This window comes from Salminus brasiliensis, chromosome 11 (genome assembly GCF_030463535.1).
Source record: "Salminus brasiliensis chromosome 11, fSalBra1.hap2, whole genome shotgun sequence".
NCBI classification, from domain to species: Eukaryota; Metazoa; Chordata; class Actinopteri; order Characiformes; family Bryconidae; genus Salminus; species Salminus brasiliensis.
In genome coordinates, this window is record NC_132888.1 from 37108549 (window position 1) to 37125792 (window position 17244).

At 46.2% G+C, this 17244-nt stretch overlaps 1 protein-coding gene across 1 annotated transcript in view; it reads right to left on the bottom strand.

The window, feature by feature from the left end:
* Positions 1-17244, bottom strand: part of samd4b (sterile alpha motif domain containing 4B) — a 17897-nt gene extending 653 nt beyond the window's left edge. Inside the window, exons 1-13 of the mRNA XM_072690801.1 lie at positions 16720-17244; positions 13953-14562; positions 13314-13787; positions 9988-10215; positions 9520-9629; positions 8763-8849; positions 7673-7949; positions 6022-6107; positions 5557-5672; positions 5135-5339; positions 4871-4997; positions 3839-3922; positions 1-3716 (exon numbers count right to left, since the gene is read on the bottom strand). The exon at positions 1-3716 is cut by the window's left edge and continues 653 nt beyond it. Coding sequence (XP_072546902.1) covers positions 3688-3716; positions 3839-3922; positions 4871-4997; positions 5135-5339; positions 5557-5672; positions 6022-6107; positions 7673-7949; positions 8763-8849; positions 9520-9629; positions 9988-10215; positions 13314-13787; positions 13953-14148 — 2019 coding nt within the window. The 5' untranslated portion in view covers positions 14149-14562; positions 16720-17244 and the 3' untranslated portion in view covers positions 1-3687. The remainder of the gene's footprint in view (positions 3717-3838; positions 3923-4870; positions 4998-5134; positions 5340-5556; positions 5673-6021; positions 6108-7672; positions 7950-8762; positions 8850-9519; positions 9630-9987; positions 10216-13313; positions 13788-13952; positions 14563-16719) is intronic.

Here is a 17244-nt window from a genome sequence, read left to right on the forward strand (position 1 = left end):
TCAACGGGCAGTCGGCGAAATCCACGGATACGCGGTCATTAGAGTTAAAGTTTCGGTTCAGTTGGTGGCAGGTGCCGCTCGCCCGCTCTTGCGGAGATGAGAACGGAGGTAAGCAGCTGTTAGAAGCGTGCTGTGGGCTGTGGGCGGAGCTTTATCTGAAAATCAACAAGTAAAAATTGGCGCAAACCTTGCTTAGAATAGAAGTCAATGGGCAGCTGCTGAACCCCGGTGGCAGCAGCGGAGGCAGCGGCAGCGGCAGCTCAGACGACGGTAGTAGGCGGTGAATCTTGATCACTACAGTTAATCAACGGCCAGCAGGGGGCTGTGGGTGGAGTAGCCCATGCAGTGAGCAACAAATGTTCCCTAGAAATTACAAGTGCATTGTGGGTAGGGTATTGTAGTGCCCTAAAAATCACGGTCCACCAGAATAAAAAAAGGCCGACGTACTAAGAGAAGCCCTGAAATTAGCGAGACTTTACGTTTTAGGGCACTATTTTGTCCGTCCGTTTTTTCTCTAGTGTCCGAATCGTAAAGTGGCACTAAGGCTCTGACCAAAGTGGCTCCCCATTCCCTGACTATTCCATATAGGGCCATTTTTCCCTGAGGGCTGTGACCCAACCGGCTCCCTTTTCACGCTTTAGGGCACTGCTGAGGACGTTGGTGATTTTTCTCGGAGCGTCCAGATCGGAACATGGCCCTAAGGCTGCGACCTGAATGGCTCCCTATTTACCTTTTAGGGCACTATTTTGTACGTCTGCCATTTTTCTCGTAAACAAAATCACCAACAGTGCCCTAAAGCGGTCAGTCTCAGGCTGTAATCCAATTGTATCCCTACTCCCTACTTGCACTAGTACTGAGGGACCATTTCATTTACTAAGTAGTGCTAGAAACACAAGGGGAATCGAACACCTCCCCCTCACCACACATCAGTACAGGTCAGTAACGCACGATAAAGGGCCAAGCTGTTCGTGGAGTGACCTCTCCACCGGTTAACGAACTACCCACGCAATATCCGAAACCCAGCGGCTGTTAACGACCACTCGCCTAGCCATGAGCAAACGCCATCGGCTGCGGTTGGATTCGCTGTCCGTCGCTTACTAACAAGACTCTCGCAATGCATTTCGGTCTACATCAAGCTCACAAGTGCATTGTGGGAGATTATCCGAAGTTCTCTTAATGATTCGGACACTCCAAAAAAAAAACAGAGAGCCACTTCACACGTTCACAGCCTTAGCGACAACCGAAGTGTAACCAAACTAACCGGAACTACTTTCCCCCCCTTTTTCCTTTGTTTACTGAACTACAATTAAAGAAAAAAAATATTAAACCAACGTTTAAACATTCGTAACACCTCACCCCGACACCGGGACTCTATAGCCATGCCGTCACGGAATTCAGCAACTGCCCATTGGCTCCAACTCTAAGCGAGCCGGCATTGGCTTATCCCCCCTTACCCCCACCAGCTACAGACGCAACCAACCGAGGTCAGTTCGCTGAACACCCGGGTAGTGCCCCCTTTAAGTGTCTCCAATGCGGCAATGCTAAAATGCATGCAGCCCCAGTGAATGCTGGGAAAAAGAAAAAAGAAAAAAAGCCCCGCCTCCTCCCAGAAAGTTCGCACAGGGATTCGTGGCAGCCCAGCGTCTGCATAGGTTCTAAACCCCCGCCCGGCGCTGCCCGGCCCGGCCCGCCACGTACGGCTGCTGTAGTGATGGTTCAAGTGCTATGAAATCGCGTGTACCTACAAATAAACACAGCGTATGTGTAACTGCAGCAACAGCATATATACGCCTGTATGGTTTTATATATATATGTATGCATATATATGGTGAAGGTATACGGGACGCCGTTTGGGAACAGCTGGATTAGCTGGAGCGTTCACCAGGTTCAGGCCTCAGGCCTTCTTCTCCTGGATGTTCGAGAAGCTTGAAAACAAAGGAATGTTAAGGAGTTTGTGCCTCTTTACGTCGTGGAGGGGGGGGTAGGGGGTCTTAAGACTGAACCACAGGGCTAAATCAGGGTCTGAAATAGCAAACCCAAAAGAAAAGTAAACAATAATAATAATAATAATAATAATAATAATAATAATCATCCCACCTCCCCAGAGATTCTTCATCACAGAACAACAACAACACTCAGTTAAGATGCTGGTAACAAAAGTCTTCATCAACAAACAGCCAGCGACGACGCCATCGTGGCTTTAGAAGTGTGTGTGTGTGTAGGTGTAGGTGTGTGTGGTTATTTCAAATGAAAAAAAAAAGAAAAAAAGAAAAAGAAAATAATAATAATAACAACAACAACAATAATAATAATAATAATAATCCGCCAACGGAAATTCACAAAGTGCCCTAAAGCTTCTCATGCAGCGTGTCAGTACGGAGGGGCAGGGAGTGAGAGTGCGAGAGTGTGAGTGAGTGTGTGTGTGTGTGTGTGAGAAAGAGAGAGCGCATTAACCATTACGCCGCTTTCACAACTGTCCGTGTGGTAAATGACCGGCTAACGAGCCCTTAAACAAAAGACCCACAAAGCTTGCTCACTCCCTCCCTCCCTCCCTCCCTCACTATCTTCCAGTCTGAGGTCGCTCCCTTGCGCCCTTCCCCTTAAAGCCTTAGAAAACTGAGAGGAGGGGGCGGGGGGTACGTGTGCGTGTAAAGGGACGAGCGCCGTGTTAGCCGTGCGTGTAAGACCCTCTCCCTTTAAAGATGGTCAAGCTGGTTGACCAGCGCGGAGGGGCGGGGTCGAGCTGGAGTGACCAGCCGAATTCCAGTAAATCAAACTGGAATGAAAGCGCGATGAAAGCTAAACTGGTCCGCCAGTTCAACCAGCTGGCTTCCCAGTACAGGGTCCGTTTTCTCCTGGATGACCGACCGGCGAGCCCCGCCCCCTCCCCCTGCTAACCAAGCATGCTAATGTTGCTAACGTCTATCTACGATCGCTATCTGTTAGCTTGCGTACGCTGCAAACCACCTGGGTTCAGCCAATAGCGCTAATGCTGCAAAGGAAGCCGGTAGCCGCTACCTAGCGCAGTGCTATTTTCGCAATGCTAACCTTCCTTTGCCATTAAAAATTAGCACGCTATTCACCGTTAGCAACATTAGCACTGCTTGGCTGAGCCGCTCCCGTCAGCAGGTCCAGCGTTGACGTTCTGGACGATACGGCTAGTAGCCATCAGCGTCAGCCACATCAGCACTGCCAGCTACCCCATTCCTTCACGGCCCCGGCCTCGTCCCATTCCACGCATCTATCGGACACACAGAGAACAAGGGCAAGCGAGCAGGAAGGAGGCCGGTTTGAGGCTCAGGGGGAGTGCTGCCCCTTCTCCTCGGTGCAAACGTGAGCGAGAGCGCCTCTCTCAGGCTGTCTGAGGCAGTACTACAGGAGGACTCGGAGCAGTTTCTGCACACCTACCCTCCTCCGTCTCCCCTCATATAATAGTCATCTGTATTCCATTTATAATAAACTTAGTTAAGTATAATAAAGTAGAAAAATATCAAGAGAACATATACACAGTTAGTTTCCTGTCATTTCTGTCTTTTTTTGTAGTGACTCGTGTTGCTTAGTTTGTTTGCGTTTTCGTTTGCGTCGCATTTATGTACGTTCTGGGGGGGCCGCGGGCACCGCACACACATGACTCGGTTGCAAAGTGAAGTGTGAGATTGCAAAATTCCTTTCCATTGCTTTTTATTTTCATATTGTCGATGTTCTGTCCATTCCATCTGAGAGAGAGAGAGAGAGAGAGAGAGAGAGAGAGAGAGAGAGATTTAATCAGAGCACATCATTTAACAGTGCTGATAACTGACTGTGTGCATGTATGTAGGTGTGCAGCGATTGGCCGTACCCCCTAAGGCGTGCTCCGTCATACTGAGGCACAGTGACTCCAGCGTGGGGTTTATCTCCAGATCAGTCCCCGGAACCTGGCATTCTGGGGGGGGGGGATAAATAAGTTCATACTGGATATTAATACCATCAGAGCGTCATACTGGATATTAATGTTATTAGAGCGTCATACTGGATATTAATGCTATTAGAGCGTCATACTGGATATTAATGCTATTAGAACTTCATACTGGATATTAATGTTATTAGAGCGTCATACTGGATATTAATGCTATTAGAGCGTCATACTGGATATTAATGCTATTAGAACTTCATACTGGATATTAATGCTATTAGAGCTTCATACTGGATATTAATGTTATTAGAGCTTCATACTGGATATTAATGCTATTAGAGCGTCATACTGGATATTAATGCTATTAGAACTTCATACTGGATATTAATGCTATTAGAGCTTCATACTGGATATTAATGTTATTAGAGCTTCATACTGGATATTAATGTTATTAGAGCGTCATACTGGATATTAATGCTATTAGAACTTCATACTGGATATTAATGCTATTAGAACTTCATACTGGATATTAATACCATCAGAGCGTCATACTGGATATTAATGTTATTAGAGCGTCATACTGGATATTAATGTTATTAGAGCGTCATACTGGATATTAATGCTATTAGAACTTCATACTGGATATTAATGCTATTAGAGCTTCATACTGGACATTAATGTCATTAGAGCTTCATACTGGACATTAATGTCATTAGAGCTTCATACTGGACATTAATGTCATTAGAACTTCATACTGGACATTAATGTCATTAGAACTTCATACTGGACATTAATGCTATTAGAACTTCATACTGGACATTAATGCTATTAGAACTTCATACTGGATATTAATGTCATTAGAGCTTCATACTGGATATTAATGTCATTAGAGCTTCATACTGGATATTAATGTTATTAGAGCTTCATACTGAATATTATTGTCTCTGTGTGTGTGTGTGTGTGTGTGTGTGTGTGTACCTGGTTGCTGGAACAGAAGCATGGTTTGCGGAGACGTGTGTACTGGTAGAGAGTGTGTTCTCTGCACTGAGCTGCGGCTCTGGCTGGGCATGCTGTTACTGCCTCCAGGGTTCCCAAACCACAGGTTCTAAAACACAGACGGACAGACGGCCGGCCGGCCGGTCAACCACAAACACCAGCAGATTTCGACAGAGTTGTGACCTACTGATCTTCCGAAACCTGGAAGCGAAGGTCATTTTAAGCACACCAACAGGTCTACCTCACCTGCCTGCCCTGTCCCGCGAGTCCTGCAGGGTTGGCGAGCGTGTGACGAGGCGAGGCTCCGGTGATACCCCCAGGGGTCATGAGGCCGATGCGACTGGGGGGCAGCGCCCCGCGTGGCGGGATAGGGAACTGCCTCTGCCCACGACGGCCCAGACCTCCACTCACAGAACCTGCTGTGGGTAGAGAGTTCGAGCCGTACGCCCACCTACAACAAAGAAGGGGGGGGGGGGGGGGGAGGCGCATTTTAGATCAGTTACCTTTTATATACGACTGTCAAATGCTCTTAATGGCCATTACTGATCTACTACAGCACGATGTAGGGTCCTAATAAGTCGGTCCGGCAAAGGACTGAAAAGAAATATATGAATTAATGTTAAATAAAAATAAATAAATAAATAAATAAATAAATGACTGAGTCAGACCCTTTCTGTCGGTACATGGGCATGTCCAGCATGGCTTTCCGAGGGAAGAGGCGGAGCAGCTTCAGCATCTGCTGTTTCCACGACGCCAGCCGCTTCTTCTGCGTCTCGGTGAACGCCTGCAGGACACCACACGTACCATTAACACACAGCAACAGATGGATCCCAACACCATGACTGGCTGCTGTCTCACACCCAGTCTAATTTTACACCGTCCGTCTGCTTCGTTTAAAGAGCAGCGCTCTTGGGCACGGTGGTCTCGAAATGAGGGGTGCTCAGGTCAGTTTCTGGAGTTTTGCTGTATCTGGATCTCGGCAGCGGAAAACACAGGAGGAGCCTAAAGACTGCTAAAATAGGGCCCCTTAGGCTCCTACAGGCCGCCTCACGTGTGAACATTATTAATTAAATGAATAAATAAATAAATAAATCTAAACTCTGAACCCAAAGTAAACTTGAACTTGAACTCACCTCATGTGTTAAACACTTCTCTATGAGCTGCAGGTAGCAGCTGATGTTCTCCTCGTCCGGCCTGGAGACCAGCAGCTGAGTACACACTGGAAAACACAGCAGGAGTTTGGTGGAATTGGCTGAACACTGCTGTGACAATTGGCCCTCCCTAATCCCTCGAGATACTGTTGTATCACTCAGCACTAAATGATGCAGATCACATAATATTACAGAGGATGACCTGATCCTGAAGTTTCCTTACCCCGAGCACACAGACGGCCGATATTAATGCTATTAGAGCTTCATACTGGATATTAATGTCATTAGAGCTTCATACTGGATATTAATTATATTAAAACTTCATACTGGATATTAATGCCATTAGAGCTTCATACTGGATATTAATGCCATTAGAGCTTCATACTGGATATTAATGCTATTAGAACTTCATACTGGATATTAATGCTATTAGAACTTCATACTGGATATTAATGTCATTAGAGCTTCATACAGGATATTAATGTTATTAGAGCTTCATACAGGATATTAATGTTATTAGAGCTTCATACAGGATATTAATGTTATTAGAACTTCATACAGGATATTAATGTTATTAGAACTTCATACAGGATATTAATGTTATTAGAGCTTTATACTGGATATTAATGCCATTAGAGCTTCATACTGGATATTAATGCCATTAGAGCTTCATACTGGATATTAATGCTATTAGAACTTCAAACTGGATATTAATGTCATTAGAGCTTCAAACTGGATATTAATGTCATTAGAACTTCATACTGGATATTAATGTCATTAGAGCTTCATACTGGATATTAATGTTATTAGAACTTCATACTGGATATTAATGCTATTAGAACTTCATACTGGATATTAATGCCATTAGAACTTCATACTGGATGTTAATGCTATTAGAACTTCATACTGGATATTAATGCTATTAGAACTTCATACTGGATATTAATGCCATTAGAACTTCATACTGGATGTTAATGCCATTAGAACTTCATACTGGATATTAATGCCATTAGAACTTCATACTGGATATTAATGCCATTAGAACTTCATACTGGATATTAATGTTATTAAAGTTTCAAACTGGATATTAATGTTATTAGAGCTTCATACTGGATATTAATGCCATTAGAACGTCATACTGGATATTAATGCCATTAGAACGTCATACTGGATATTAATGTTATTAGAGCTTCATACTGGATATTAATGTTATTAGAGCTTCATACTGGATATTAATGTTATTAGAGCTTCATACTGGATATTAATGCCATTAGAACGTCATACTGGATATTAATGCCATTAGAACTTCATACTGGATATTAATGATATTAGAACTTCATACTGGATATTAATGATATTAGAACTTCATACTGGATATTACTGTTATCAGAGCACACAGACGCTGACTGACAGCCTGTACCTATCCGATCTTTGTGCTTACACAAATAACAGAGCCCCCCTTCGGTACACACCTTTAACTGACAGCTGGTGCTGTTTGTGCATTAAACGACAAAATCGTCTGAAAACAGACAAGCATTTTATATGGAAGAGCGGTGATGGCTGATGGGTGCGCTGGCGACTCTCCATTCCACCTCAAATAGACAGAGTACGGCACCCAGTCACTGCAGCCTACCTTTCCCCATCACCCGAGTGAACTGTCCCGGGATGTCCCCTTCCGAAATGGGTGTAGTCGACGACTCCCCGTCACACGGCGGAGGGTTGTGCGTCTGGAAACCCTCCACAGACGTGTCCTTGTCTTCTCCAGGATTGCCTGCTTTGTCTGCGGGCGTGGGGCCAGGCTCCGCCTCCCTCTGGGCGGTGGAGGGCGGTGCGTAAGCTTTGATTGGCGTGATGATGATCTGCTGCAGCTCCTGCAGGGCGTTCCGGACGTTCCCACCTTCTAGAATATCCTGCGAGACAGTCGGGGTCCACATCAGAAGCAGCAGCAACACCAACACCACCACCACCACCACCACCACCAACACCACCCGTGATTGGTCAGAACTCTCACACCACCACACTGTAGAGAACGCTGCAGCTCGTTTGCAGGGTGCAGCATCCTGAGGCGGCGGTATTGCACAGGCCGAAGTCACACTGCACATGAAGATGAGCCAGCCAAAACATTAAGACTACAGACGGACCCAGCGACAGCGATCGAGCGCCTGACGGCCCTATTAACCTGTCCAGGCATAGATGGTCATCGTGCAGGGCTTCTGTTAAGGTTAGCTCTGCTGCTACTCACTGCACTGGGCTAACTGATGGTCCCCATCCATAGGGGTACAGTAAAAAAAAAAAACATAATAATAATAATAATAATTAAAAAGAAAACAATGGCTTTAACAGGTTTCTGCAGCCGTCAGTGAGGGTTGTAATGCCACCTAGTGGTTGAATGAGGAACCGCAGTGTGCTGCGACCTCTCACAGAGCAGCAGGAACTCGCAAAATATATATATCCTACAATCTGACCAGCTTTTAGGATCCGCAGACTCGCTGGCCGATGGCATATTTGGGCTGATAATCCAACCGATGCATAACTGAGCTTCCATTCTACAGTACTGACTAAGCGGACCTTAAGGACCTGCTGGAATGTCTTGGGGCTAGAGACCACCGATACCTCCTTCAGAGCTCTCGTAAAGCGAGCCGTTTTGATGGATATTAAGCAGGCGTGGCTGTAATGTTCTGGCTCAGCGGTGTGTGTGTGTGTGTGTGTGTGTGTGTGTGTACCTTTTCGAGAGACTTGAGGACGCTCTGCCTCTCCCTCAGCTTCTGAATGCTCAGCGCTATTTTGTGCCGAGCGCCTTTGGTCACGTTCTACGAAAGAGACAATACAGAACCCTCAGAAACACAAACCAGAGCAGAAAGACCAAGCACTTTATACACCACACGGACAAAAGTATTGGGACACAACTTTTAAAAATCCCTGAACTCAAGCATTTCACTCATAGGTGGGTAAAATCAAGCCCTCAGTCCTGCAGTCTGCCTTTCTTCCACACATCAGTGAAAGAACGGGAGGTTCTAGAGAGCTCACTGAACTCCAGCGTGGTTCTGTATGTGATAGGAGACACCGCTGCACCAACAACAACAGCTGTGAGTGGTGTTAGTATTGAACAGTGGAAGAGTTTAGGAGGAACAGCTCACAGAGAGCAGCTCAGTGTCCACCGAGTGTCTGTCAGACCACGTAAAGTTACAGAGCGGGGGGGGTCAGGGCTGGGTGCAGAAAAGCCTCCAACTGACTCAGTAACTGCAGCAGAGCTCCAGACCTGCTGCTGCTGGTAGAGCTTAGAGCAAAGGAGGACCAGCTCCTTATTAATAATGCCTATGGGTTTAGACTGGGATGTCATATAAAAGCTCCTGCAGGTGTCCCAATACTTTTGTCCAAGACTTCCATTGAAAGTTAAGCCTTTTTTTTTAATGGGTAAAAGCTATTTTCAAGAGCAATCGCCCCCCCAACTTGGACCGGCTTCAGCTGATTGGGACCAACCTGTGACTCCAGATGCTGCTCGGTTAGGACCATCATCTCCTCGTAGCTCATCTGGGAGAAAAGCGACGCGTACTTGTGCAGACGGAGACTCTTCAACCACGTCGGCACATCTACCAGGACATACGCAGACCAGAGATCATCATCAATACGCATTATTGATATTCATACAACAGTTAGTTTTGAATCGGATTGGTTGAGAATAATAATAATAATAATAATAATAATAATTAAATAATTAAAAAGACTGCGCTGAACTTCATGCTCGGCCAGGTCTATGGCTCCATCTGCACCACAGAGGGTGAGGTCTACAGGATCAGCGGTTATCCTGGACTGCATGCACGGCTCAGCAGGTACCCTAACCAACCTCCGTGCGATGAGACGAGGCCGTGAGCGTTAGGCCGCTATACAGGACAGTGCCTAAGGTAAGGCGGGGGTGAGAAGTGAGAGTGACCCTGGCCGCTCCCTGACCTTTCATGCCGCTGCCGTCCTCCTGGAAGGTGTTGCGCGTGTTGGCCTGCTCCTCCGTCTGTTCGCTGCCCGATGACGCTACGCTGCCCTGCGGCGAGAGAGGGGCGTGCTCCGCACCACCCACTCCCTGTCGGCCGCCCGCCTCGTCCTGGCTCAGCCAATCAGAGCTGGTGGGAACAAGGGACATGGAGCGCTTCAGAGAGCTCGGCTGTACCTGACAGGGGAGGCCTGGGGAGATCAACCAATAAATAATTCATTACATAAAAATAAAGAACTACACAAAGCAAAATGTGTTTCTTCTAATGTTATATAGAGTTAATTACAGGTAGACACTCTCACTGACCGCTGACTTTGTTTATTAGGGTTTATTCTAATGTTATATAGAGTTAATTACAGGTAGACACTCTCACTGACCACGGTCTTTCTGTTTATTTGGGTTTATTCTAATGTTATATAGATTTAATTACAGGTAGACACTCTCACTGACCACTGACTTTATGTTTATTTGGGTTTATTCTAATGTTATATAGAGTTAATTACAGGTAGACACCTACACTGACCACTGACTTTCTGTTTATGTGAGTTTATTCTAATGTTATATAGAGTTAATTACAGGTAGACACCTACACTGACCACTGACTCTCTGTTTATTTGGGTTTATTCTAATGTTATATAGAGTTAATTACAGGTAGACACTCTTACTGACCACTGACTTTATGTTTATTAGGGTTTATTCTAATGTCATATAGAGTTAATTACAGGTAGACACTCTCACTGACCACTGACTATAACATTAGAATAAACCCTAATAAACATATAGCGTTAATTACAGGTAGACACTCACTGACCACTGACTTTATGTTTATTTGGGTTTATTCTAATGTTATATAGAGTTAATTACAGGTAGACACTCTTACTGACCACTGACTTTATGTTTATTTGGGTTTATTCTAATGTTATATAGAGTTAATTACAGGTAGACACTCTCACTGACCACTAAGTTTATATTTATTAGGGTTTATTCTAATGTTATATAGAGTTAATTACAGGTAGACACTCTTACTGACCACTGACTTTATGTTTATTTGGGTTTATTCTAATGTTATATAGAGTTAATTACAGGTAGACACTCTCACTGACCACTGACTTTTTGTTTATTTGGGTTTATTCTAATGTTATATAGAGTTAATTACAGGTAGACACTCTCACTGACCACTGGCTTTTTGTTTATTTGGGTTTATTCTAATGTTATATAGATTTAATTACAGGTAGACACTCTCACTGACCACTGACTTTCTGTTTATGTGAGTTTATTCTAATGTTATATAGAGTTAATTACAGGTAGACACTCTCACTGACCACTGGCTTTCTGTTTATTTGGGTTTATTCTAATGTTATATAGAGTTAATTACAGGTAGACACTCTCACTGACCACTGACTTTATGTTTATTTGGGTTTATTCTAATGTTATATAGAGTTAATTACAGGTAGACACCTACACTGACCACTGACTTTCTGTTTATGTGAGTTTATTCTAATGTTATATAGAGTTAATTACAGGTAGACACCTACACTGACCACTGACTCTCTGTTTATTTGGGTTTATTCTAATGTTATATAGAGTTAATTACAGGTAGACACTCTTACTGACCACTGACTTTATGTTTATTAGGGTTTATTCTAATGTCATATAGAGTTAATTACAGGTAGACACTCTCACTGACCACTGACTATAACATTAGAATAAACCCTAATAAACATATAGCGTTAATTACAGGTAGACACTCACTGACCACTGACTTTATGTTTATTTGGGTTTATTCTAATGTTATATAGAGTTAATTACAGGTAGACACTCTCACTGACCACTGACTTTATGTTTATTTGGGTTTATTCTAATGTTATATAGAGTTAATTACAGGTAGACACTCTTACTGACCACTGACTTTATGTTTATTTGGGTTTATTCTAATGTTATATAGAGTTAATTACAGGTAGACACTCTCACTGACCACTAAGTTTATATTTATTAGGGTTTATTCTAATGTTATATAGAGTTAATTACAGGTAGACACTCTTACTGACCACTGACTTTATGTTTATTTGGGTTTATTCTAATGTTATATAGAGTTAATTACAGGTAGACACTCTCACTGACCACTGACTTTTTGTTTATTTGGGTTTATTCTAATGTTATATAGAGTTAATTACAGGTAGACACTCTCACTGACCACTGGCTTTTTGTTTATTTGGGTTTATTCTAATGTTATATAGATTTAATTACAGGTAGACACTCTCACTGACCACTGACTTTCTGTTTATGTGAGTTTATTCTAATGTTATATAGAGTTAATTACAGGTAGACACTCTCACTGACCACTGGCTTTCTGTTTATTTGGGTTTATTCTAATGTTATATAGAGTTAATTACAGGTAGACACTCTCATTGACCACTGACTTTATGTTTATTTGGGTTTATTTTAATGTTATATAGATTTAATTACAGGTAGACACTCTCACTGACCACGGTCTTTGTTTATTTGGGTTTATTCTAATGTTATATAGAGGTAATTACAGGTAAACACTCTTACTGACCACTGACTTTATGTTTATGTGAGTTTATTCTAATGTTATATAGATTTAATTACAGGTAGACACTCACTTACCACTAACTTTATGTTTATTTGGGTTAATTCTAATGTTATATAGATTTAATTACAGGTAGACACTCTCACTGACCACGGTCTTTGTTTATTTGGGTTTATTCTAATGTTATATAGAGGTAATTACAGGTAAACACTCTTACTGACCACTGACTTTCTGTTTATGTGAGTTTATTCTAATGTTATATAGAGTTAATTACAGGTAGACACTCTCACTGACCACTGACTTTCTGTTTATTTGGGTTTATTCTAATGTTATATAGATTTAATTACAGGTAGACACTCTCACTGACCACTGACTTTCTGTTTATTTGGGTTTATTCTAATGTTATATAGAGTTAATTACAGGTAGACACTCACTGACCACTGACTTTCTGTTTATGTGAGTTTCTTCTAATGTTATATAGATTTAATTACAGGTAGACACTCTCACTGACCACTGACTTTCTGTTTATTTGGGTTTATTCTAATGTTATATAGCGTTAATTACAGGTAGACACTCACTGACTGTATGCTTATTTGGGTTTATTCTGATGTTATATACTGTAAACAGCTAATCATTAATAACTGCTGTCCAGCCGGTGTGTTTTGCTGCTGTTTTTATCATCGGACCCCAGAACCGCACTTCGAACGCGCCTGATCGGCATGAATTCGACTCACTGACCCGTGCTGTTACCAATGTTGATCGGCGAGGGCACCCCGCCTGTGCCCGGGAAGGCCATATGCCCGTTCTGCCCGGCAGGCGAGCTACAGCTCGAGGGGGGTTTATCGTGCCAGCCGTGCGCCTCCAGAGACTCCGTGGGGCCGGGCCACTCATCCGAGCCCTGCCGGGCGTGGTGGTACGGTCCGGGCGGTGGCGGAGGGCGGGCCGACAGGTGCTCCTCCAGGTGGTTGAGCCAGAGGGCGAGGTTGGTGCGGTCGTCCAGCGTGGTGGCCGGGTGGATGAGGGCGTACGAGAGCAGCTGGCGGCTTTCCTCCACGAACAGGCTGCTCTCGATGGTGTGGCTCAGCACCTTCTGCAGCAGGTTCATGTACTCACACTTGGCTTCGCTGTTCCGCGGCTGCAGCAGGGGCAGGTGGGACAGCAGCAGGGAGACGGCCTTCTCCTTCGGCTCCTGCTGCCACTGACTGACGATGGCTGGAGCGGCGTGGGGTTGGGGTGAAGGAGAGAGAGGAAAAGAGAGAGAGAGAGAGAGAGAGAGAGAGAGAGAGAGAGGTCAGTGTTTAGAGACACACAGGCCTTTTAAACCTGAGGACCTTAAAACCGGACCCCTGGAGTTCACCCCCCTGCGCACCAACATACCTGCATTGTTGGCTTCGGCCTCCAACAGGTGTATCTCGGTGCAGTCCGCCAGCCAGTGCTCCAGGCAGATGTGCAGGAAGCGCGCCTGCGTCCTCGACACCCTCTTCAGCAGCGACAGCAGCGCCACCGTCTGCTCGCACTCGTTCCAGCCCTTAAACCAGTCCGTCAGAATCCCCACCTGGTCCCGGAACATCATGGCTAGCCCTGAACGCTAACGGAAACCTCTCGGGATGGGGAGGGGAGGGACGTGGGGGGAGGCCAGGTTAAGGGTGGGGGGTTTAGTGTAGATCGGGGTTAGGGGCGAAAGTCTTTGCTCAGGCAGGAGGTAAACAGAGAGCCCCCTAGAGGCCCGGTTGGGAGGGGAGGGGGGGGGGGGGGGGGGGGGATGGGTCCTGCAACAGTCCTACAGTCCACTCAGAGCTGCATAAGAAGGGCTTCACATGGTTCTGGCCCGAAGCAAAGGGCCACCAGCACGGAAAGGAGCAGCAAGACCGACGTCAAGGGGCGAAGGCTACGGGTGAAGGAGAAGACGAGGACCGTATCCAGCGAGCAGGGCGGTTCCCGCGGTTCTCCTCTACTGCATCTCGGAGACGGATCCACAGTGAGAGAGCTGAGGAGGAGGAGCAAAACACAGGACCGTGAGACACCGGCTGGATTTACTGGACTGGTCAACACGAGCATGAGGTTCGGGTCTCTGAACCACTGCTTCCGGCTCCGGAAGGGGATGCTGAAGGTGGATCCCGGGACCAAAGTGCCAGTCCCTGGAGTCAAACTGATTCCAGCGAAATACCAGCGAAAAACGACCACCACCACCATCATCATCATCATCATCATCAATATCCGTCTTATCCGGGTCAGATTACGGTAATGCTTACAGATAATCAGCTGCCCCGTCCAAACGAAACACAGCACCTCACTGCAGACTACAGCAAGTCTTAATTACAGATTAGCCCAGTCCCAGCAGCAGACTGCGCGCGCACACACACACACACACACACACACACACACACACACACACACACACAGACACAGACCAGTGAAAGGTTAGACAGAGCTGGTCTTCATTAACGTACAGGCACTAATCATGCGGGTCACAGTCAGGGTCCTCGTCCTGTGACCCCTTTTCATATTAAAAATAATATTAAATATTATATTATTCACTAACAGCACAGCTAATTCATCCCAGGCTAGGAGCTCTGCTTCAGTCCGAGCTCAAACCTTCGTTGCCTGTTGAGGCTTCATTTCTGGAAGCAGAAGGTATGGACTGCGGGAGGGGACCTACCTGACCCGCTACCTGGGCCAAAGGGGAAGGAAGGGAGGACGGGGCCGAGGGAAGGACGGGGCCCGAGTCTGGACGTCTTACGGCGTTTGATACTGTATCAGTATCGGCAATAGAGAGCACCGATACCATAAAGCTCATTGATGCCCTACTTTTTCAAATCGAATTATCCCGCAGAACCGGACCGTCCCACCCACACGTGCCCTACAGACAAGAGCTCAGGAGAGCCCAACTGCGGCAGCTTCCCAGGGAGCCTGGGTCTCGAACCCACAACCTTGGTCGTCAACAGCCCGGAGCTGGAACCGCCTCGTGAAGACGTGCGAATGGGTACGGACCCAACGGCGCGCCACAGTTTCTCTAGGAGGGAGCATATCACACCTAGTCCGGTCTGAACCAGGGGTCTGGTCTTTTAAGGGGGTCCTGACCGCTAGTACGCAATCCCACAATATGACACGTTCAGAAACCCCCCCCAGATGGTGCCGAAACTCTTCCCCGACCCGCAAACACAGCCTCTACCTCTACCTCATTTTAGGGGGCACTTTTTTAATTTTATAAGAAGGTGGGTGTGTGTGTGTTTTTTTGGGGGGGGTGAAATGATTGGCATGCAATGTTGCAATCCTGTATTTTTCTGGATTCTCTGCCCTTTTTGGGGGGTGGGGGGAGAGGGGGAGAGAGGGGGGGAGAGGGTTGGGCACCATCGAAACATTTTTTCTGCACATTTTTGCTCTCTCTGCAGGCCACCCCTCCCTTTTCCCAGCTCCCAGACGGACTGCAGGGGACATCTGGACACGGCTACAGCCAAACCAGCACAGCTAAACTGGAAAACACGCGAACACACACTCACACAACTGGATTTTAGGGGGGTTTTTAGCAGCACTGAAGCAAACCGTGCAAAACACAGCACAAGCACGAAGGCTCCCCCAGCCAGCCCTGCTCTGCTCCCCCAGCCCTGCTAGCTTTAGCCCGCCAGCTAACGGCGGATCCCCCTTCCCTCCACCCCGCCACCCCGCCACCCCTCTCCAGATTAACACAGCTACTTAAATCGTACCTAAAACATTAATATGCGCCGCAATTAATATAATATTAATAATACGCGTGTAAACCCACACGATGCTGGAGCTGTCAGTCTGGCTAGCGCTAACTTAGCTTAGCTTAGCTTAGCCTAGCCTACGTGCTAACGGCCTGCCGTGAGCGCAATTAAAAGGTCCAAAAAGGCCCGAAAATGCAAATTCACATTTTAAATAAATGCTGAAATAATAAAGACCGTGTTAAATGTTTATAAGTGAGTGAATATGGATGCGGTTGCGGTTATGCTTTAGCTATCTTAGCTTAGCTTAGCTTAGCTTAGCTTAGCCAGTGTGGGAATCCTACTAGCTATAAAAGTAAGCTAGCTAATAAAACGAGATAATCTGCAGAAATAAAAACGCAGATATGGTTATAATTAACATCCAGCAGAGAGGAATGAGGCGAGAGGGGGGTTTCACTCACCTGCGGCGGAACAACCAAAACTATCCGCACGGTGGGGGGAGGAAGGTGGGTAGCCTAGCCTAGCCTAGCCTAGCGGAGCGGAGCCGAGCCGAGCGGGGTTGCGGAGCCGCTAGCCGGTCGAGGCCTCGCCTATAAGACGCGTTTCCACGGTTCTTCGGTTTCCAGCGCTGGGTGGAAAAATGGCAGTGCTGATCCGGGCGTATCCGAGCTGATCCGGGCGTATCCGTGCCGTTCCCACCGCGGAGAGCTACTCGTTTCCCCGGCCCATCTGCGATCTGCCCAGCCTCGGCTGGAGGGTCACGGCACCAGCGGCGAGTCGGAGTTTATTTACCGCACAATAACCTGCCCGGCCCGGGGCCGCACAGCGCCTCTCTGTCCCGGCCGGAGGCGAGGAGCGAGCGGTCGGAGGAGGGGAGGATATTCTCGGAGGCTGCGATGCCGGAGGAAACAAGAAAAACACACACATTTATGCTTTAAACGCGATTTAGGCGACTGTAGAAAATAGGACTTGGCCGTGAGATCGCA